General features: G+C 40.1%; 1 protein-coding gene across 4 annotated transcripts in view; it reads right to left on the bottom strand.

The window, feature by feature from the left end:
- Nucleotides 1-24624, bottom strand: part of PLCB1 (phospholipase C beta 1) — a 761313-nt gene that overhangs the window by 220956 nt on the left and 515733 nt on the right. For all 4 annotated transcript variants that reach the window (XM_008018384.3, XM_008018395.3, XM_037990865.2 and 1 more), the window contains exons 7-9: nucleotides 23657-23732; nucleotides 15851-15951; nucleotides 14131-14297 (exon numbers count right to left, since the gene is read on the bottom strand). In XM_008018384.3, the coding sequence (XP_008016575.3) occupies nucleotides 14131-14297; nucleotides 15851-15951; nucleotides 23657-23732 (344 nt within the window). The remainder of the gene's footprint in view (nucleotides 1-14130; nucleotides 14298-15850; nucleotides 15952-23656; nucleotides 23733-24624) is intronic.

Genomic DNA, 24624 nt, shown 5'->3' on the forward strand with positions numbered 1-24624 from the left:
TGGTTTTTTGCCTTTATAAACTGTCTGTAACAAGCATTCGGGGTCCTGTGGCCAACTTCGGACATGGGACCCTAGCGCGCTAGCAATAAATCTCTCCACTGTGACTTCCGTGTCGAGTGGTCTCTCGCGACGACCCCTGCCCAGGAAGGAATCTAAAAACTAGGTTCCTACATTTGGTGCATTGGCCGGGAATGGGGGTCGCCCGAGGACCCTCGACCCCTCCGGTGGAGACACAATTGGCCCGGGCCACCGACTGCTGACGAACGGACTCTGTCAGGTACTTTCGTTTCACTCTGTGCTCTGTTTGTCTTGCCGGCTAGCTCTGAGGAGTACTCCGTCTGAATAATCAGGTGGGGAAGGGGGACAGACGTGTCCGGCACCTTCCCCCTTGCGCCCCAGGGGACGCCCTGGCGGTTGTCGGGAGGAAAGCTGACGACTCTGTTGGCCTCCTCAAATCGGTAGGCAGGTTGCCCCCTGCCGTCTGAATCTTTTGTAAACTTGTGGCGCCACTCTCGGGCCGCGAGGCTCCTCTGTGTTTGTTTGGTCACTGTGTTTATTGTTGTCATTTTGTCCTTGTGTGTGCGTGACTTTCTGGACGAAACTATAGGACAGACACTAACAACTCCTTTAGCCTTGACTTTGACCCACTTCCCTGACGTCCGGGCGCGAGCCCGCGATCTCTCCGTGGAAGTCCGTAAAGGACGATGGCAAACTTTCTGTTCGTCTGAATGGCCAACCCTCCAGGTTGGGTGGCCCCAGGACGGAACATTTGACCTCTCCATTATCTTACAGGTTAAAGCAAAAGTGATGAATCGTGGGCCACAAGGACACCAGGACCAAGTGGCCTACATAATCACCTGGGAAGATTTGGTCCGAAACCCCCCTTCCTGGGTGAAACCCTTCTTTCATTCCCCCTCCCCGTCCCAATCTACCCTCCTTGCCGTGGAAGCCCCAAAGAATCAGACTTCGGATCCCCCTAAGCCAGTCCTCCCTGATGGAACTCAGCAAGACCTCCTCCTTTTCGATCCTCCGCCTCCTCCTCCTCCTCACAACCCCCTCCTGAGGCCTCCACCTTACGCTTCACCCTCGTCCCTTACCCTATCCCCAATCCCTCCCACTACTCCCTCAGCCCCTACTCTTTCTCCAGCCCCTTCATCGGTCCCTTCCTCGACCTCGCCTCCCTCTCCAACGCCGCCCAAATTAACCCCTAAAATGCCGCCACCGTCCCGTCCTCCCCGCTCGCTCCGTGCATCAGGGGGCCGGAAGCCCGCGCCGCGGCCAGCCCAGCCGCGCTCGCAGCCGCGTTCCCGGGGTTTGCGTGCCTCCGGCGGTAACCCACGGGACGCCGTGGCGGCGTCCGCTGTCGCGCGGAAAGGCGAGGTCGAAAAGGTTGCGGGGGGGGGGGAAGAGGTCGCGCGCCCCTCCTCCCCGCCGCCGTTCCGCGCCGCCACCAACACCTTGTCTCCGCTTGCGGCGGACTGAAGACCCAGATGGCACTCCCACCTGGCAGTCTTCCCTTCTCCCCTTCGCACGGTCAACCGCGCAATCCAGTACTGGCCCTTTTCTGCCTCCGACCTCTACAATTGGAAAACTCACAACCCCCCCTTTACCCAAGACCCTCAGGCCTTAACCTCATTGATAGAATCCATTCTCCTCACCCACCAGCCTACCTGGGATGATTGTCAACAGCTTTTGCAGGTCCTTCTGACCACCGAAAAAAGGCAACAAGTCCTCCTGGAGGCCCGGAAAAATGTGCCGGGGCCAAGAGGCCTTCCAACCCAGCTCCCCAACGAAATAGACGAGGGATTTCCCCTCACCCGCCCGGACTAGGATTATGAGACAGCACCAGGTAGGGAGAGTCTCTGAATCTATCGCCAGGCTCTGTTGGCGGGTCTCAAGGGGGCAAGGAAACGCCCCACCAATTTGGCCAAGGTAAGGACCATAATTCAAGGAAAGGACGAAAACCCGGCAGCCTTTATGGAAAGACTTCTGGAAGGGTTCCGAATGTATACCCCATTTGATCCAGAGGCTCTAGAACATAAGGCTACCGTGGCCATGTCGTTCATAGACAAAGCAGCACCAGATATTAAAGGGAAACTCCAAAGATTAGATGGGATCCAGACCTATGGATTACAGAAATTAGTCAGAGAGGCAGAAAAAGTATATAATAAAAGAGAAACTCCCGAGGAAAGGGAAGCCAGACTAGCGAAAGAACAGGAGGAACGAGAGGATAGAAGAAATAAAAGAGAGATAAGTATTTAACAAAAATCCTGGCAGCAGTAGTAACAGAGAAAGGGCCAGGAAGAAAGGGAAAAAAACGGAGGCGGCCTAAGGTAAAAAAGACCAGTGTGCCTACCAGGCATCTACTTCAGGAGCTGAGTGCCTTACAACTTGCTCAGCCCCTTAATTAAAAGATGCATTCTTTTGTTTACCCCTGGCCCCTTAAAGCCAGGAACTCTTTGCCATTGAGTAGAAAGACCCTGAGAAAGGAATCTCAGGCCAATTGACCTGGACCCGACTTCCCCAAGGGTTCAAGAACTCTCCCACTCTCTTCGATGAGGCTCTTACTACTGTTTGTAGATACCTTTTCAGGATGGGTAGAAGCCTACCCCACCCGGCAAGAAACAGCACACATAGTAGCCAAGAAGATTCTGGAAAAAATCTTTCCTAGATTTGGACTTCCCAAGGTAATTAGGTCAGACTACGGGCCGGCCTTCATTTCCCAGGTAAGTCAGGGGCTAGCCAGGATACTGGGGATTAATTGGAAATTGCATTGTGCTTATAGACCCCAGAGCTTAGGACAGGTAGAAAGAATGAATAGAACAATAAAAGAGACCCTTACTAAATTGACCTTAGAGACTGGCTTAAAAGATTGGAGACGCCTCCTATCTCTAGCTCTTTTAAGAGCCCGGAATACGCCTAACCGCTTTGGGCTCACTCCATATGAAATCCTCTACGGAGGACCTCCCCCTTTGTCGACCCTACTTGACTCCTTTTCTCCCTCCAACTCTAAGACTGACCTGCAGGCCCGGCTAAAAGGACTACAAGCAGTACAGGCCCAAATCTGGGCCACCTTGGCAGAACTGTACCGGCCAGGACATTCGCAGACCAGCCACCCCTTCCAGGTGGGGGACTCCGTCTACGTTAGACGACACCGTTCTCAAGGACTGGAGCCTCGGTGGAAAGGACCCTACATTGTTCTCCTGACCACACCCACAGCCATAAAGGTTGACGGAATCGCCACTTGGATCCACGCATCCCACGCCAAGGCTGCTCCAGAGACGCCCGGACCACCTGAGACATGGAGACTCCGTCGCTCCGAGGACCCCCTCAAGATAAGACTCTCTCGTACCTAACCCTTTGCTTACTACTAGCCCTCCTTCCTCGCGTCGCTGACACCAAAAACCCCCACCAACCTTTTAACCTAACCTGGAGAGTAACTAATTTTAATACCCATGAAGTCCTATATGAGACTTCACAAATTGCCCCTGTGGGAACTTGGTTTCCTGACCTTTATCTCAACCTAGATAAAGTAGCAGGGGTAAATAACATGGAAGGGGGAGTATAGAGAAAACAGGCTAGAAAGGTGTCCATAAGCCGGAACGGGTTCTATGCCTGCCCCGGATTCCGGACAGGAAAAATGAAACAAACTTGCGGGGATATAACTTCCCTGTATTGTGCTAGCTGGACTTGTGTAACTACTAATGATGGAGAATGGAAATGGGCCACAACACCATGGTACATATCCATGTCCTTTGTTAAGCCCTGCACCAGAACCCGGTATTCGGCTGGTTGTAATCTGGTCTGCATCAAATTCAAAAAAGCAGCGAAATCTGATGGCCGCTGGATGTCAGGGTTAATATGGGGCCTATATTTACACCAAAAGCCACTGTTTGGGATCCCCATCCAAATTAGACTAGCAGTTAGCCCTGCCTCAGCTCCTGTCTCAATAGGGCAAAACCCAGTTTTACCAGAAGCAAGGCCTCCTCAGCCGGAGGCCCCTCAGGGCCCCCGGCCGGAGGACCCTCAGGGCTCCCAGGCAGAGGACCCTCAGGGCCCTCGGCCGGAGGCCCCTCAGGGCCCTCAGCCAAAGGCCCCTCAAGGCACTACCCTGCCCTTGAGTTCTCCGGGCTTAGGTGACAGGCTCCTTAATCTCATAAAGGGCTCTTACTTTGCCTTGAACCAGACCAGGCCAGAATCCACCTCCTCTTGTTGGCTGTGCCTAGCGACAGCCCCCCCTTATTATGAGGGCATTGCCTCCACTAATAATTTCACCAACTCCACTAATCCTACTGGATGTGCATGGGATCAGCATAAAAAGCTGACCCTGGCTGAAGTTTCTGGGTCAGGAATCTGTATAGGAAAGGTGCCCACTAGCCATCAGCATCTCTGTGACAAGACTCTGACAGTGCCTAGCTCCAATCACTATTTGGTCCCTTCTGGGACAGACTGGTGGGCTTGCAACACTGGACTCACTCCCTGTGTATCCACAGCAGCGTTTAACCACAGCACAGACTACTGCGTGTTAGTACAGGTTGTTCCCCGAGTATACTATCACTCTGGAGACTCCTTTGACCTCCAGTATGAACAGAAAGCTTATAGTAGACCCAAAAGGGAACCTGTCTCACTCACCCTCGCTGTAATGCTAGGAGTGGGGGTAGCAGCTGGGGTTGGGACCGGAACAGCAGCTTTAGTACGTGGTAGCTACCATCTGCAACAACTTAGGGCAGCCATAGATGAGGACCTTAGAGCCATAGAACACTCTATTTCAAAACTTGAAGAATCTCTAACCTCTCTGTCTAAAGTTGTATTGCAAAACCGACAAGGACTAAAAATTGTCTTCTTAAAGGAAGGCGGGCTCTGTGCAGCCCTCAAAGAACAATGTTGCTTTTACGCAGACCATTCAGGAGTGGTTAAAGATTCTATGACAAAACTAAGAGAAAGATTAGACAAACGAAAAAAAAAAAAGAAAAAAAGTCTCAACAAAATTGGTTTAAAAGCTGGTACAGCCAGTCCCCTTAGTTCAGCACCTTAGTCTACACTATCTTAGGCCCCTTTATCCTACTCATGCTCATCCTGACTTTCGGGGCCGTGTATACTTAACCGCTTACTCGCCTTTATTAAAGATAAGTTAAACATTGTGCAGGCTATGGTCCTAACCCAACAGTACCAAGCCCTCAGGACAGAAGAGGAGGCTCAAGATTGAGCCTCTTGGTCACAAAAAGAGGAGGGAATGAAAATAGATTTAGAAACTTAGAAACCTTTAGAAACTTAGAGACCTATAGACTTTAAAAACTTAGAAACCTTTAGACTTTTAGACTTAGAAACTTAGAAGCTTAGAAAAGCCACACCAGGTGGCTATCTAAAAGCACCCACCCAATGACCAGGTGGCCATCTAAAGCACTCGCCCGATGTCCGTGTGGCTATCTAAAACACCCACCCAAATTCCTGGAATTCAAACAGAAGAACAAGTCCGGGAAATACCCCGCGCGGGTTCAAACCAGGTTCAAACCAACCAATTAAAGTAAGACATCTCGCTCAGGCCATAACCTGCTCCAATCATCTTGCGCCTCAAGCTTTGTAAAATTTTGTGGTTTTTTGCCTTTATAAACTGTCTGTAACAAGCATTCGGGGTCCTGTGGCCAACTTCGGACATAGGACCCTAGCGCGCTAGCAATAAATCTCTCCACTGTGACTTCCGTGTCGAGTGGTCTCTCGCGACGACCCCTGCCCAGGAAGGAATCTAAAAACTAGGTTCCTACATTCCATTCTTGGGCAATGTGAAATATTTCAGAGAAGTCTATGAACATACCAAACATGAAGTTAAGAAGAACTTGGAATGCACTCGGGGACGACAATGCCATTTTTCTGTAACCCTCCGCAGAGGCTGGAGAGTCAATAGATGGAATTTAAATGAGATCTCGATCAATAAAATCCTAGAGTAGCTTTTCAGCAGCTTTTTCAGTGCAGTAACTTAATTAAGGCATGAAAAACATTGGCTACATCATATAGTTTTCCTCTGTTTTTGTCTTTTGGGAAGAAAATTGATCTCATTTGTGTTGACTTTGTTGATTCACTTTGGTTCTATTTCCTCAACTACTTTGTAGGTAATCTATATAAAATGACTTAAATGGATGCTACCTTAATTGTAAGGCAGATCTTTAAACTAGTCAGTATTTTCTTCAGAGGAGTGGTTTTTAAACTGAGCATCCTGAATATCCCAGGGTTTGGGCAGATATCCCTGTAGAGAATGGGGTGGGTCAGGAGGGGAGACAGTGGTAGGGCAACAGCCACCATCACCTGTATTCCAGGCTCCCCTCTATTCCACCAAGACAGCACCTTTAAAGATTTTCCCTACATATTGGCCTTTCTCATGAGACTTTGTTAGAAGAAACAAACAAAGGGTGCTATGTCTAGGACCAGTTTAGAAACCACTGCTATAGATATCGATCAATAACTACTAAATGGACTGTGTTGCAACTTTTTTCTAAGCAAGTCCTGATGGAGTGCCTAGGTGGATGTCTGGAGTAGCAGGAAGAAATCTGCAATGGGACAAAGAAAATAGGGTATTGGTCCCAACATTGCCATTTCTGCAAACTGCCTCTTCTAATAACCTGACAGTTTGGCTAAGCTAAATGGCTAAGTCCTTTGTAGACTAGAAATCTATTATTTGAGGCCACTGGCCAGGGCTTCATGATTGGAAACAATGAAGACAATAACGTGACAGATTGGCAGGAATGATGAGGCATAGCCTCTTTCCATTTTTTTTTCTCTCTCAATGCTCAGCAACTCTGACCTTACCCATCTTACACTTTTGATTCCCTTAAGGCCATTTATAGAAAAGTGCTTGTCTTAGTTTGGGTTCTTCCAAAAGCAGGATCTGAGACAAGGATTTGAGCACAAGTAGCTTTTTTGGGAGTTGACGCTATGAAACAACAGTTGAGAAGAGAAGTGAGACAAGGAAAGGCAGCTAAGAAGGAGAAGGTTATGAAGCAGGTTACAGCTGTGGTCAATTAGGGCTCAGTCTCATTAAGGAACTCTGGGAGAAAGCAGAGAACACACATCAGAACTTTGCAACCCAAGCGGCATGGAAGATGAGGTATTTATTCTTCAACTACTCCTGAGGCATGCAATCCCTGGGAATTGTAGCCTGGCTGTGGATGGACTGACAGAAGGCCCTGGAGAGTTAACAAGTGTGTAGGTGGCTAGGTTGGAACCATGAGTGCCAAGGGACATGGGACTAGCACAGGTGTCTGCTACATTGCTGGTCTCATCCCATTTTACAGATGAAGAACCTGAAGCACACAAGTAAAGTCTCTTGCCTGAGGTTTACTGGTTTCATCATGACACCATGCCAGCCTATTTCTTTAATCTGGGCATGTTTGATCTTTCAAGGATGGAAAATAGAGATTATAATCATCACTATCATTAGTTTTTATAACTTCTACCTAGTAAAGTGAAATGGTGCTGGAAAAATATGATTCAAAAAATCTACATTGAAGTGATAATGAAGTAAACAGCAAGAGTCGAGTGTACATCCTTACTCTTATGACTATAATTCCATTTTAATAAAAAGGTATAGAAAAGAATTATTGAGTCAGAAAGGACTTTTGTGCACAGATATGACATGCCATATTTTTTTCAAGTTTCATTAATAAATGATTATTCTTATCCTTAACTGTAGTACATTAAATAAGCCTGTTAGATGAGAAACAGCAATGTTCAGGAATACCTCAGCCCAAGGCTCTGAGTCTCACTTCTAGACTCATAAATGTTATAAAATAATTTGGCATAAATGCCAATGATTACTTTTCATTAGTTCAGGTCAATGACAATTTAGCCGACAACAATGAATATATGTAACCTTCTTACCAAAAGCATCTTATTTAATTCTTCTGGTAATTCTCTCAGGAAATAATTTCAAAGTTGAGAAAACTAGGGTGCAGGGCTAGTCAGAGAAGTTAAATGGCTTGGTAAGGCCAAATAAAGAGTCATAATTGAATGACTGATTTCTGACCCAGTTTTAGTGTGATCTACTCTCTTTTATCTGCCAAGCGACCACTATTCCTTCCTCTAGGAAGCATATCCTGGTTGAATTTTAGGGAACCATCTCTCTCCAATTGTCAGTCCATGTGGTTTGTGCTTTAGGTAGTTGACCCCTTATGGGCTCTTGGGGGAGTCATATGACTTAAGCCTGTCCGTTTATTTTTATCCCATCCTTCAGGACACTGTGATTCTAATTTAGAAGTGGCCTTGAGTGACTGAAGCCATGCCCTGGATTCTGGGACTTTCATTGGAACCATGAGTAAAAAGGATTTCTGTGTACTAGGACTGGTGAGCTATAGGCTTGGAGCTGCTGGTGGCTTTCTTGGCATTCAGAAAAATCTGCCCAAGAACTACAGCCAGTATGAGAAAATGATGAGAGATGAAGAAAGACAATTATTGATGACATGACTTGAGCTCCTGGATATGGTCATGTTTGAAACCATTAACACCTTGACTTTTTGCTTATATGGACAAGTACATTTATTCAGTGCTTTAGTTTGAGTTAAATTTCTGCCATTTTTCAACTGGAGGAGTCTACCTAAAACTACAGGTTTCAAGTTTCCCAAGTCCAGTCTCTTTCTATCACTCTCAGCCTATTTCTCGGTGTTGACAATGAGAGAACATAGCTCAATTGTATAATACTTTAAATAAAACTATATTGAAAATGCAATAGGGCTTTTTTCCTACTGATACAATCATTATTGGCTTAGGTCTATTTAAAGGAAAAAAAGCTAAAACACTTGCTATATCTGAACTGCTACTGCTTTGCTTAAAACCAAATTGCTTTGCATTATAATTTTGAATTCATTTCAACTATTAAACTATTAACTCAGTGAGTAGTGTCACTAAAAGGGATTATATAGCTTCGTTTTTATGATTTAATTACAACAAAGTGGGGATACTTCTGTATAGTATGCCTTATAAAAATTTAGGAGGAAGAACTGATGCTAAGAGGAAGGTAGTTTGAAACATCTGCTATTATAATCTGCTACATTAATTCAATTATTTAACAAACACTCACAAACACCTGATCTTCACAGAATAAAAGCATGAAAAAAATTACTGTTTTCTTTTGGTTTGGCAGTTTAAGTAAAATTTGACCTTCGTTCATAGATATGTAAGTTGAAGTCTGCATTCTGTTACCAAAGTTACAGACTATAGACTATTTTATTTTTCATGCTAATTTTACTCACTGTCTTTCATCTGAAGAGTTTAAGGGATTAAAAATATAACTGTTTTGGAGACACTGATCTTGAAAGTATGACATTCATGAACATTTTGTTTTCAAGAGGCAGTGGTCATTGCATCTTCCTGTGCCAGGAATATCTAAGTCTACGGTGCAAACAACATGGAAAGGAGGAAGCTTTTGCTGACCAGAGGCCACGGTATTTTTCAACATGTGATTTTTAAATAGCAAAAATAAACCAAACTCCCAGGAGAATAGTATCCTCTGTGACAAGACTCAAATTCTCTCTTTGTGGAACCCACACACATGACCCAGCCTTAGACTGCACAGAAATCCTCTGATTATCTATAACCAACACACACATCTCCCGAAACAGAAATTTCAGCATGGAGATGCGGCTGACATGCTAATTACAGCAGGTCCTCAGAGGATCAAAGTCTACTGTCTCTTCTGGAGTTTCATTTCATACTTCCATGTGTCACCCTTTTAGTCAGCTAAACTATGGTCGGCTTTGGCATTTGGGCTTTTGGTGACACTAAAAATTTTTCATTTAATTTCAAGTCTATGTTTTATGTAAAAATTATATAAAATGCAAATAAAAGCTAAACAGCATATGTCAGGTTTGAATATTATTTATTTGTTTAATACCCACTTTAAGATATGTTTCTTGATATCAGAGAGTGTGTGTGTCTCTGTGTATGTATATATATGTTGTATATATATGTTATATATGTTTATATTCTATTATGTATATTATGTGTGTATCTTATGCTTAGCATTTTATAACAAGTATAGGCTATATGGAAGTGCCCTTCTCAGGTAAATAAGACTTAATTTCCTGATCAGCACTGAGATCAACACCAATTTAACTAACACTTGGGCACATCTGAAAACAGTTAAAATGAAAGCAGCAGCAGAATAAATTATAATGTAATATTAAGCTTCCTTACTTATTTTCTTATGTGTTTATTGATCCAAATGTATTAACTACTTGACTAAAAGTTTAAAGTTTTAAAGTCTGTAGCTCATCTGTGTTAAAATCAATTCAGCCCAAATGTTATCACTTCCATGAACTGTCCCCTACAGGAAGAAATCCCTTTATCTTTATGCTTACTGCACTTTTCTCTGTACTTTTTAGAGTTTTGCTACTCAGTGTGGGCCTTTGCTCAGCATCTTCTGCCTCACCCAGTAACTTGTTAGAAAAGCAGAATCTTGAATCTGCATTTTAACAAGGGCTCAGGTGATTCAGGTGCACATTGGATTTCAAGAAGTAATATTTAGATATTAATTATGGATATTAGATTAGTAATATATTTACATATCATATTAATAATATAGAATTATACATATATAATATATACACATTTAAGAGGAGTGCAAATCTCTAAGGACATAGGGTTTATCTCTGGGTCTGTCACTGTCTGTAGCCTCTTGCCTTTCACTGAAGAGTTATTAAATACTGAAGTTATGAATGACTTAATTAGGTTGGCTTGTAAGTTTGAGTTTGTAAGACTAGAACACGGGAGACTGTGTGCTTCCTCTAGTACCATTTGGCCTGCTTTAAACAGTGATAGTAACAATTTAGGCCATTTACTGAATGACTATTGTGTGCTGAACTAAACATTAACAGACACAATCTCACTTTATCCTAAAACAAGGCAGCTATCATGAGTCCCTTTTTATGTACATGACTTAGAGCTGAAATGACCCTACTAAGGTCTTTGTAATTTGACTTCTAACTCCTCAAGAGTTGAATTTCTTTCATATGGATTCTAGAGAAGAAGGAGCTACAGATACAGCCAATCAGAACTTCTCAACTGGTGCTGGAGTCCCCTGGGGTGACTGAGGATGCATATTATATGATAGCAGGTGGCTGGCCCATTAGCTACATTCCAGCTGTTGGACTCCAAAGCCTCTGTCCTTCCCACGTGCTAGATAAGGCTTTAGGTAGAGATGGCATTAGCCAAAATTTTTCTCTACAGAGACCACTAGGTAACATTCTTAAGTGATCAGTTGGGGCACAAATACTGTGGGTCACTGATTAGATCCTACCTGCAAGTCTACATTAAGGATTTCATCATGAGCAAGTGCATCTTCTAGGTGCTGGGGAAAATAAAAGAAAGTTTAAGGCCCAGAAATCATGTGATCTCCTAGAAAAAATAGACAACAACTCCTGAGGAATGAAAACCAACACACTACACTTCAAAACATTGAGAAGAGTTAACACTTATTCATCGCGTTACACAGGTCCAGATTCTTCTTTCCAAATACTTTGCAGGTTTTATTTAATTCAAATCTACAACAAGCGAATCAAGAATTCTTCTGTCCTTAATTTTGAAGATGAAATAATGAAGGCATAGAGAAGTTAAGCACCACGGCTATATAACTAGTGAAGTGGATCTCAGCTTTGAAACTCAAAAGTGGAACCACTATTCTATGTTGCTTCTTTATACTGCTATTAAGGTTGACACAGAGGTTTTGTGATCAATGTCATATTAAGGTATGGAAAAACAGATAACGTTGCTTTTAAAACATTTAAATTTTAAAATATGTTGTGTGCCTCTTTCGATCTGAAATTCATAAAATGGCACTAAATAATTTTGCAAATGCTAGGAGACATCATCTTAATTTCCATTAGAATCAAAATGGGTTTTTCTAGGGTTATAGGGTTTTACAGTAATCTATCACAATGTTTTCTCTTTGTACCCTCTACATTGTGCAAGTCATCAGAAGATGATGTATGGAGGCATCAGATACCAGCTGAAGCCTGGGCCATCAGCAGTGTGGTGTGAAGGAAGGAGGAAAGGAAAAGGCTTACACTTTGGAGTGTTTCACTGGTTTCACAAAAGCTTTTTGTTTTCCTAGTGTCATGGGCTAACTGGTTTTTAGAAGTGTTGTTGGATTTGTTGTAACAATGTGTGTGTTATTTTTGGAGAAGGTTGGATTTTAGAAGAGAACTGCTACGCTACTTGGGCAAAACCTCCAAGATGTGCCCTGCTTCATGATAAGGGGAAATCTCATCTCTTGTGTACTAGAGAAGAAAGGGCAACCTATTTAAGTAGGTTTGGAGGGGCAGGCCTGGCCATGCCAAGACATACTGTTGGGTTAGTTGTTTCCTTTAACTAATCTCACCTTCACAGCATCAGTAAGAATGATGACAACAACTAAGGCAAAGTGCTTCACCAAGAAAACAAATGAAAACTAAAAAATTGCATCTAAAAATTCCCAAGTAGTAGCATGTAGGATATAATTAATAGATTTTATATTTACACTTCTTCTTCTTCTGTCTTTCTTTTCTTTTTTTTTTTGAGACAGAGTCTCCCTCTGTCACCCAGGTTGGAGGGCAATGGTGCAATCTCGGCTCACTGCAACCTCCGTCTCCTGGGTTCAAGCAATTCCCCTGCCTCTTTTGAGTAGCTGAGACTACAGGAGTGTGCCATCATGCCTGACTAATTTTTGTATTTTTAGTAGAGACAGGATTTCACCATGTTGGCCAGGCTGATCTCGAACTCCTGACCTCAAGTGATCCACCCGCCTCGGCCTCCCAAAGTGTTGGGATTACAGACGTGAGCCACAGCACCTGGGCCCATTTATACTTCATGCTTTCATTTTCCACTTAGAGGACCAGTTCCAGATTAAATATAATGGGTTAAAAGACTTTTAAATTTACTTTTATGATAATCATTCTTATTTATGACTATAAGCTTGCTAGAGCTATTTATGTTACTTTAGAAAATGCCTGCATATTAATATATAATTGATTTCTTTTCAAAAATTGGTTAATTGTACTTTATTTTCCTCCCTATGGAATATCTAGGCAATCTGCAATAACATTAGTGATAACACACTAATATTCTTGGTGAAGATATTTCAATCCAGATGAGAGTTAGTCTTCGCAGTGGAAGATCTTGTTCAGGGACAGTGCTGCCATATGTAGTTGAAAACTTGCAGTAATTACATCTTCATGATCTTATTTTGGCAATTCATTTTCCCAGAATCGAAAATATGAATTTCTTAAAAACTTCCAGGTGGCCGGGCGCGGTGGCTCGAGCCTGTAATCCCAGCACTTTGGGAGGCTGAGACGGGCGGAGCACGAGGTCAGGAGATTAAGACCATCCTGGCTAACACGGTGAAACCCCGTCTCTACTAAAAAATACAAAAAACTAGCCGGGCGAGGTGGCGGGGGCCTGTAGTCCCACCTACTCGGGAGGCTGAGGCAGGAGAATGGCGTGAACCCGGGAGGCGGAGCTTGCAGTGAGCTGAGATCTGGCCATTGCACTCCAGCCTGGGCGACAGAGCGAGACTCCGTCTCAAAAAAAAAAAAAAAAAAAAAAAAAACTTCCAGGTAACTTAGAGCTGCCTTTGGGTTATCAATTTTTGGATTGTTTTGTATTTACAACACTAAGTTTTTCTACACAGAGAGCCAAATTTTAGACTATTTCCCCAAATAGAAAAATTTATCAGATAGTGTATACTGGAAGAAGATAAGAGTCTCACAGACTAAATATTCTCTTCAGTTTTAGAACTTTAGAAAAATCTGTGGGCCACTTCACAGAACTTTCTAGAAAAAGATCCAAAAGGGTAACCTAAAGATAGTAAATTTCCTGTATGAGAAATATGCATTAAGTCACTGGGTGAATTTGAAACAAAACAGGATTAGACATTTAAAAAATATGTTACATGCATTCATAAATATAACAACAAGGACAAAAAAATCACACACCGAAGTTTAAAGAAAAACCTACTGCACTGAACCTCCAAGTGATTTCAGACAGAAAGTGAGGCCTTTGTAAACAGAGGAAACTAATCTAATAATCATTGGTGTTCCTAACTCCCAGGGTGTGACTACCCCCAATCAGAAACAAGAGCTTCCCTTTGGTGTGAAAGGAAGTACTGACCTTTTTTGGCGAGGCTGCTGTTGGGTTCATACTTCTCAATCAATACTTGGACTTGCTCTTGTTTTAGAGGTGGATAAAGTATTTCATTAAGCCGAGGATCTCGCTGCTTAAGGTTGATAAAATCCATCATCTGGTCAACGGTAAGATATGGTTTGCTTTTGGCACCACTAAAAACAGTTAAAAACCAATAAATAAGAATTTTTAAAACTAAGTTTCATTCATATATTTGCATTTAACTCTAGGGAAATAAAATCTTGCTATGCTTGATAAGAAAATGCTATTTTGAAACTCTTATCTTGCCCTAAAAACATGATTTTTATACCTCTATGGGCTGCAAATATCTTGTGCAATTGCTACCACTAAAACCCAATGCTCTTGAAAAATACCAAATGGGTAAGAAAACTCACAGTAGAAAAACACTGCATCACGTGCAGAAGGGTGCACCACTCTAAACGGAACACAGAGGCTTTTTGATTATCACAGTAAATTTTTGGTTTAATCATCCAACTCCATATCCCTAATCATTTAAAGATGTATTTATTATCATTACTTAAAGTAAACAACCTGTTTGAGCATTTTTAAAAGTTACAGTTAAGCTTCAACAAGAGACTATAACTCCTCAACATATCATTCAAACTTCCCATTTCAATTGTATTGCTCATCTAAAGACAAATTCAGTGGTACAAATGTTGCAGATGTTCAATAAATATACGATGGCAATGAACAGCACAAAGCAAGAATATGCAATGTCATTTTCAGCAGTACTGTTTGCCTGTCTTCCATTTGAAGAAACCCTTATTTTGTTTACCACATTTTGTATTGTTTTTCTGTCATGTAGATTTCAGTATTTCAGGAAAGGTAAACTGCTACTTTCCCCATATTTGCCTTAGTGCCTTGGTTTCTTTCTTTCTTTTTCCTTTTGTTCTTCTAATCTTTCAAAAAAAAGTAACGCCTTAATATAAGTTTATAATTTCTTTTTTTTTTTTTTTTTTTTTGAGACGGAGTCTCGCTCTGTCGCCCAGGCTGGAGTGCAGTGGCCGGATCTCAGCTCACTGCAAGTTCCGCCTCCTGGGTTCACGCCATTCTCCTGCCTCAGCCTCCTTAGCAGCTGGGACTACAGGCGCCCGCCACCTCGCCCAGCTAGTTTTTTTGTATTTTTTAGTAGAGATGGGGTTTCACCGGGTTAGCAAGGATGGTTTCGATCTCCTGACCTCGTGATCCACCCGCCTCGGCCTCCCAAAGTGCTGGGATTACAGGCTTGAGCCACCATGCCCGGCCTATAATTTCTAACATAAAAGCAAATAATTCTTCAGCTAAGGGGGTTCTTAGTAATCCAAACTTCTCATGTTGCTAATGTGGCCCAGAGAGATAAACTAACTGGTTCCCAATTCAGAGTTCTTCCTGCGACATGAGTCTATCTCCACTTAGCCAAGATGACTCCCTGTTCTACCCATAATCCTTCAACCATACAAAGTTATCTGAGCATACAAAAACAACTACCTCCGACAATATATCACAGCAAACTTGTACTCATTGAAAGCAGTGGTTGCACCTCATGGGCAAGATTGTATGATCCTATCCAAAACATCACACAGGAATATTGCTTTTAAACATAGTGTATGATATTCTTCCATCTCCAATTACCACTCAAAGTCCTGCTCTAGTCACCTGAGAATCAATGAAAGCTGAAAAAGATGTGGGTTAAAATGTGTACTCTTACAATTCTGAAAAGATGTTATCAATTTCAGGTCGAGGGCAAAGGTTGTTGAGGAAAACTCTGTACACATCTGGAGTGAAATCTTCTTGAGGTATTGAATCATTCTGGGAAACAAGACAACAGAGTCAGCAAATGGTCTTTTTCTTTCCCCAGCTTCCTCCCTCCCTGTTTTTTCTCTGTCTCTTCCCTTCCTTCTTCCTCCCCTCCCTCGCCTTCTCCACCTCTCTTTCCTTTCTTTTTCCTTTTCTTCTTGGAGGTAAGGGTAAACATTCATAACACACCTATGAGGTCAACCGTAGCATTCATTTGGACACCGACTTTAGGGTTTCAAACCCTTTTTTCTGTGGCTTTTTCAGTTTAATTCAAGCTTAAGAAGTTTCTCCTGCTAAAGGGATGTTAACGCCATTTCCTACATACATTTTCTAAAGTAAGTTACACCTAGGAAAGATAGTCTGTTTGGCAGAATTATTTTTAGTTTTTTTTTTTTTTTAACTTGAATCTTTTTTTTAAAGTAATTACCGTAGAGACAGACAGAGACAAAATGAAAACATAAATTCCAATTTTGTGTCATTTTTTTTCAAACAATGTTTCCTCTGGTTTAAATAATCTGATAAGTTGTAAAACAGTTTTCACAAGTAGGACAGCACTAGTCATTATTTTTCCACTGATTGCTCCTGGTCCTGTTGTTTAGGAAGCAAGTCATTGATATAAAAGGCCACTTCTATGACTTATTTTTCTGTTTAGTTGGGCTGCCATGGAAACCGGAAGCATGTATTCAAGCCTTTGTTAACAGGAAGGACATTTTTCATGCAGTCTTCCTATTTCAGGTACGTGTTAATGTGATTATTTTTATTTTTCAAACCCTTAAACAAAAGAACACACCCTTCCTTTTACTGTTTTCATATGTTTTGAAATGTACAGTTATACAAATGTCTAAAAATTATTGTCTGAAGTTGTTCACCACTTGCAAACAGATAAGAGAACTTAGCTCACCACTTGGTCGATAGCAGAAGACCCATATTTGTGGAATGAATGAATGAAATCATTTTCTAAATCCATGTATAGAGATAGAAAAAAATCTATTTTGCAAAACAGAATTTTGAGACAACCAAACAATACATGAATCATTATACACAGATGTGTTGTGTCATTATAACTCAGGCTACTTGAGCACAAACTTTGAAATAAACACAAGTGGTCAAATCCAAGAGCAGTGGGGACTTCTTGTGAATTGTTTTATTAGTATTTTGGCATTCATAAAAAGGGAACAAGTATAACCTGCAAGCACATTTCCAAAATTCCACTTGATTTATAGAAAGAGAGAAATCTCTTTAGCTGGAGACTGCACACTTTTCAGTTCCACCCTCTCTCTAAGTTGGATACCTGGAGCTCTGTAAATAGTTTTAATAGATGAAAATGACCCTATCTACCTTACTTATTGGCTGTTAGGCACAAGGAAGAGAAATACTTAAAATCAATTGCGAGAACATGCTCAATGGCACTGCTGGCCAACTCAAGTGCTTCCAGCTTTACTGGATTCTATGAACCCCAAGTGTGTTCTCCTATTTTCCCTACTAAATAGAGTTCACCTCATTTCCCCTTCTACCAACTTCATCCAACATACACATAAATTAATTTGATCTAAGGAGAGCAATAATTGTCATCCTTCACTTACTGACCTCTATTTTCCTTCCCCTCTCAGTTTATAACTTCTTTTTCTGGAAAGCCTTGCCTTCCCCTTGAACTGGGTTTTGTTTTCCAGTTGTGCACACATCACACCTTGCATGTCTCACATTTCAACATTCACTGTATTGTGCTCCCAGCTATACAATTCTCTCTATTCTTTGCTAATCTGCAGATGCACACGAGCTAGGACATGTGTCTTGTCTGTTAATGGCTCTATTTCCAGTGTGCCACATAGAGTAGGTACAAATAAATATTTACTAAATGAATGGATGTAATTTATTGAGAAATGTGGAGAAATTGACAGCGAACACTCATGTGCTGTTATTTCCTTTGAAATATCAGATTTAACTAACATCATTTACATAAGAGTCCTGACACATAATTTGATGGAACAATATGCTTTACTAAAATCTTACCATTGTTCATGCACCAGCTGTGAATTAGGAGGGGTCAAATTAATGAGATAATCTGAATAAACACAACATTATTTTCATTGCGAGTTGGATATTAGCATATTGAAAGAAGAAAACATTTCAACATAGCTGATTTTCTTTGTCTCATTTTTCTTTTGCCCAACTTGACTGATGAGGATACCCCAAAGTCTTTGGGGTTAGTAGGTGAAAATGGAAAAAAAAAGTGTTCGGTAAAGAGGAGTTAAAATAAGTAAGCATCATTGAAAGCTAAAATGAAAGGGTATAGGGGAGACGTTTAGGTAAAAGCTATGGATAATCCCTAATTCCTTGCAGTTTAAACAAGACTGAAATTCACAAAGCTAATTCACATACTTTCTCTTTCTGGATCTCACAACTTGGTGAAGTGAATGGCACGGATTCATTTTTCCTGTTTGTCCAGGAGGAAATCCAAGGTCTAATACTCTAAAGATCCTACCCAATGTTCAAATATTCCTCTGTGAACCCTTCCTGACCACATCAGCTAGACATGACACTACTTTTTCTTTGTGTTCACAGTCTCCCTTTATCTATCTTCGTCATTGCATCCTTCCACAGCTTTTCCTTTATTTTTTATATGTCTTATTTTCTACTGAACTATGAGCTTTTGAGTGACATGACAATCTCTTATTTAATTCCTTTGTGTTCCCAGCATGGTGCCCAGCATATAGTAGATACCTAACCAATGTTTGCTGGATGAACCCAGGAGATGATATCAGACCTTGGGTCTTCCCTTTTAATCCAGGACTTGGTCCATCACATCAGGCACCCAATATAAAATGCACTGTTAGTGATTACTTCTTGTTATTTGACCTTTTTGAAGGATGACTTAAGAAGGCTAGTATAATCTAAATTAGTAATCTGAACCAGACCCATTTATTTTAGAAACTGCAAAGTATTGGCAAACTTGAAAAAACTGAATTGTTTCAATACCATGCTTGTATACAAGGACTCCCAAGGGAAAAATTTTAACAATCTTGGTGGTAGCACTGGTGGCATTTGCATTTCTAGATTTCATAGGCCTGGTAATGTCATATCCAAATGCCAAATTAAAAATAAAAACAAGATCCCCCCAATATATGCATATGAAAAATACTCAAAATGAGAATAATAATTAGCATTTACAGTATATCAGACATAGTTCTATGAGCTTTACTTGAATATTTTCATGTAAGCCCATCAACTCTATGCAGTTGGCATTATTACTGTACTACTTTTATAGATAGGAACACTCAGGTGCTAGGAGGTTACAAAACTTGTCTAAGGTCCTGGGTGAGCAAATGGGTGTGATGAGGTGACAATGACTATATTTTGAATCTGAGTTGCTTAATTCTATACTTTACACTGTAAGCAAGTACACTAAATATTCCTATTAGTTTTGGGATGGTGGTTTGCATTTTCTAGATTTAAAAAATAATTATACGAGAAAAGGGTACTTAAATTTCGGAAAAAAAATTCAGAAAAAATGTTATTTTAAAATATATTAATTCATTGAAGCAGACTCTAATGAATAAAGTCCACATATAGATTTGTTTGTCTTGACAAGTTGATGGACAATTTCCCAGTAAATTCAGAAATTCAACATATTGTTAAAATTTTTATTCTGAAACTATAAATAAAATATTGAATTAGCCAATTAGCCAAGGAATACACAAAATAATTACAAGTAAATCACTCATAATGAACTGAATAGTTAATGTGATTTTAAAGTAGAATTTTGATGTTAGTGATATTAAGAATCACAAATACAAAAATGATTGTTTCTGATTTATATTCAGGATGTAAGGCATAGAAAAAAGGCAACATACTACAGTTACACACAGAAGTCATTTTATACATTTTATTCATAGTATTTATTAAAATTTATACTAATTCTTCAAATTTAAAATAATTAATTTCTCTTTGTATTACATGTGTGCCCATCAACTACAGTAAACTTTATTATCTGAAACAAATACATGGGTTTATTCCTGATCTTCTTCGTTAAAATGCAATTCCATATGCCAGTGCTATGGCAAGACTACTATACAATTCCAAATGTCACTGAGCTCTTTTCAAGTTAATAAGCCTTAAATCAAGGGAATTTGGTGCAAATAAAATATTTTCAGTTCTCAGAAAGTTTGTGGGTAAAGTGGTAATTTTTTGAATACGGAACAGTTTTCAAGGGTCTCACTGGAAAATATGTTTGGGTTGTTAATAGAAGGACGGCAATTGCTTTGTCTCTCTCTTTGGATTCAGTACTACCTTTTAACAATTAGGGTAACTTCAGGCTAGCAACTGTAATTTCAAAAGAGTAGTACCTTCTAAAGAACGTGTTATTCTAGTGGATCATGTCAACCAGGATACAAGTTCAAGTACCTTATTTATCCCTAACAATGTGCACAAAGATCCTGTTAAAAAAAAAAAGTCTCAACAGGATATCCACTGTGTTTCTGGTAATATATCTATTTACAGAGCACAATTAAATCTAGTTTAAGTGACTTGGCTACAAAATACGCTCCCATTTATGCAGAACCATCTATGATTTATATAATCCTTTTCTTCCGTGGTTTGTTTAAAATAACTCTTGTCAATATGACCAACATTTTTTGCTAATTAATGGATATTTTCTAGAGTCATTGTTATGTAGAAATGAAATTTTCATAGAGATTTAAAATGGAGTTTTGATTCGTCATAGTCAGTTCACAGAAACATTTATTTCCTAGCTCTGAAACTGTCTTTTTTAGATTTTTAAAAAGCATTCTAATTTTATAAGTCATCCAAGTAAATTATACTTTACTATGAATAATAATTTTTCAAAGTTTTAGCATAGAGGTTGTTTTTTAAAGTTATCTCCAACTTTAGATAATTGTCATTACATTTAATTTGTTAGAGATAATTTTTCCAATTTAAACAAACTGCTGTTATTTGAATCTCATTTTCCTTTTAAATTTGTCTGCAATTGACATTGGTCTGGTAGTTTGAACATATAATAAACATAGTAGATTACGCAATGTATATTTATTGACTGAATGGTCAAAATCCAGTTGTTTAGAAAATTACAATTTACGGGGAATTGGTTGATGCATTTAATTTTCTATTCCTTCTTTCCCTTAGCTAGATTCATAAGTTAAATATTTTGATTATTATATTTTACGAGATGTTATCCAGAAAAGGTAAAATCAGAAGTGATTGCAAAGGAAAAAGAATTCTTTGCATGTCTTTGCAAATCCATCTCTCAGGTTTTCTCTTTATGCTTGAATGCAGTGGTCTTTTTCAGTTGCTCAAACCCAGTAGGGTAATTATTTCTAGCCTCAGGGATTTGCATGCATTGTTTTCTTTTTCTGGAATGAGCTTCCCTTCTTGCAATAGTAGCTCTCCAGTCTTTCTTTTTATAGCACTTCCTCCAGTTTAAAAATTCGTTTGTTGGCATGCTCATTGGCTAGTTTCCCCAGAAGACTCTATTGTCCTTGAAACCTTGAGTTTCATTTTCTTCACCACCATATTCTCAATGCCTATGGGCACATAGTAAGTGCTCAAGAAATATTTGTTGAAGTCGGGGACAGGAACTTAATTGTTATATTGTTCCTACTCCAAAGCATCTAACAAAAAAGCAATAGCAAGCAGGTTCAAATATTTTATTTTGCTTTGTAAAATGAAGGTGAAAATGTTTTGGGGGAGCCTTTCCACAGCTCTGCTCACTTTTTGCAGCCTTATTAGCTTTTTCCACCTATAGAAGAAAGGTGATAGTGGAGAGGTGCTCTTATTTCTTTCTCGTGACCTACCAAAGTTGTTAATGAACTTTGCTGTTTGGAAAAGTTTTCACAACAATAATTGGCTGATAAACTTAACCATAGCACTCAATACTTATATAATTCAATCATAAGTCTAAGAATGGCTTTGCAACCTTATTCAGTGCAACTTGAATATTGCTGGCACATTTTGAGGGGCTCAAAGTTTCTTCCTATATGTTATCCTAAGGTAAATGCTTCCTTGTTGCTTAGATACTAAGATAAAAATAATTTGTAATAGAAAGGAGAGCTCTGCATGAGAAAAAAGTTTTATGCAATGGACTTCCAGAAACAATAGTAATAAATCATTTTAGAGCCAGTAATGTAGAAATTAATCAAAATGAAAGCAAATTATTTCATTTGAGGTGGTTAATATACATGATGTACCTTGTATGTGTCAGGCATAAAAACAAAAAGCATGTTACATGCTTGTCCTCTCACTTACTTTACCACCGTATGAGCAAAGTAGGTGTTATCCAAACTAGTTAGATCCTGCACCCCTCTCAGTAAAAACTTTCTGAGCACAACTCTGTAAAGTAGGTAAATTTATTAATAAGCACACAGCACCATACTAATTGTGTACATAGCTTATAAATCTTAAAACTAAACATTCTAAAATGCTAAGGTGAGATGAAATCAATATTTCAGATATCTTCCTAAACATAATGGCTTCACACTGACCCAGGGCTGGAAAGCCCCAAAGTAGGGCTTAGCCTGCAAGGGTTCTTGGCTTTACTCAGGAAATAATTCAAGGACAAGCGAGTGGTAGGGTAGAAGAAAATAACCTCACTGAGGCAGCAGTGTTACAGCTCCATGCCTGTTCCCGCAGAGCAGGGCTACTCCATAGGCAGTGTGCTGAGAGTAGCAGCTCAGGCAGGTTTGCAGTTATATTTGTACTGATTTTTAATCACATGTAGATTAAGGGGTGGTTAATACAGAAATTTCTATGATGGGGTGGTAATTTTTGGGTCATGGCGTCATTACCGTGGAAAGGGGTAGTAATTCCTCAGTGTTGCTCTGGCAATGGTAAACTGACATGGGCATATTTTATGGAAAGCTGCTTCTGCTCCCCCATTTTAGCTGGTCCTTAATTTGGTCCGGTGTCCACACCCCACCACCAGAGTTGAGTCTCGCCTCTTAACTCAACACTATCATTAGCTAGTATCTTAAAAAAAACATTAAGAAGCGTTTATTGTGAATAAGTTTGAAACCACATTTCAAATTGTCATCTTGATAATGTTAGCCTTTTATGGCTATTTAAAAAATATTACCTTATTAGGTAACTTTTTTATCTACAAAAAGCAACGGTCATTCTAGATTGAAATAATTGATTGGAGTTATAGGAGTAAAAAGAGGCCTCATCAGAGTCTTGACTGTTTCTAGCCTGCTCTATAAACTTTTCTCAGCCTTTATTCATTACCCAGTTCCAAATCTGCTTCTACATTTTCAGCTATTTGTTATGAGCAAAAACCCCACCTCTTGGTACCAATTTTCAGTCTTACTCTGTTTTCTGATGCATATAGCAGAATACTTGAAACTGTATAATATATAGGAATCAAAATGTATTTCCTACAGTTTCAAAGACTGGGAAGTCCAAGGTCGTAAGGGCACATCTGGCAAAAGTCTTCTTGCTAGTGGGGACTCTCCACTTTGGCAGAGGTGGCACAGGGAATCAAATGGTGAAGGGGAAGAACATGCTAGCTCAGGTCTGTTTTTCCCTTCCTATAAATCCACCAGTTCCTCTCCCATGATAATCCATTAATTCATTAACCCATCAATCATGGAGGCTCTTATTTTCCTCTTAAAGGCCCTATTTCTCAAAACTGTCATATTGGAGATTAAGTTTCAACAGGAGTTTTGGAGGGGCTGAACATTCAGACTATAGCATAACACAACATGCTCACCCTTGAAGATGGAAGACTACAAGCCTCTAAAGCAGTTTCAACTCGCTTCCGGTCTGCTGAAAACAAGCGATATATGCTGTGAAGTGAACACAACAAAGGAGACAGGTTTAAGTGGCACATGGATCACAGCACTAATAGATGATGCCAACTCAAAATATTCCATTCAGTCAAATCTATTTGTTATTCATATTTAAAGAATGAAAAGATACATTCCTCCATGCATTTGCATCAACCTGTGTGCTTTTTAAAATTAAGGTATCCAGTAAAAAATAAATATTTTAGGACTATGGTGCTGACCCAGTTAAAAAATATTGTATTATATTAAGCGCTAAAATAAACATCCTTATTAATTCTGTCCCCTTGCTACTACTACCCATTGCCCCAAGGTGTACCTTGCATTATTAATAAATTTAATTTTTAATTTCTGTTTATTTTTAAATTAATTTCTTTTCTTTTATTTCTTTTCTTTTCTTTTCTTTTTTTTAGAGACAGGGTCTCACATTGTTGCCCAGGCTGGAGTGCAGTGGCATGATCCCAGCTTACTGCAGTCTTCACTTCCCATGCTCAAGTGATCCTCCCACCTCAACCTCCCTAGTAGTTAGAACTAAAGGCATGTGCCACCACACCTGGCTAATTTTTTAAAATTTTTACGAAGATGGAGTCTCACAATGTTGCCTAGGCTGCTCTCAAAATCCTGGCCTTAAGCAATTCTTCTGCCTTGGCCTTCCAAAGTGCTGGGATCACAGGCATGAGCCACTGTGCTTGGCTTAATTTGTTTATTTGCAGAAGCTTTCTAGTAGCTTGTAAGTCAAAAGTTAAAGACTTTTGGCTGAATATGACCTAGAGATGGACTTGTTTTGGTTACTAATTTGATTTAAAAATAAAACTTAAGTACTGTACAATTTAATATACTAATTTAGGTTTATGGGTTCCATAAAGACATTAGACAATCTAATACCAGGTGCTCA

The sequence above is a fragment of the Chlorocebus sabaeus genome, chromosome 2 (assembly GCF_047675955.1).
Source record: "Chlorocebus sabaeus isolate Y175 chromosome 2, mChlSab1.0.hap1, whole genome shotgun sequence".
Classification (NCBI taxonomy): Eukaryota; Metazoa; Chordata; class Mammalia; order Primates; family Cercopithecidae; genus Chlorocebus; species Chlorocebus sabaeus.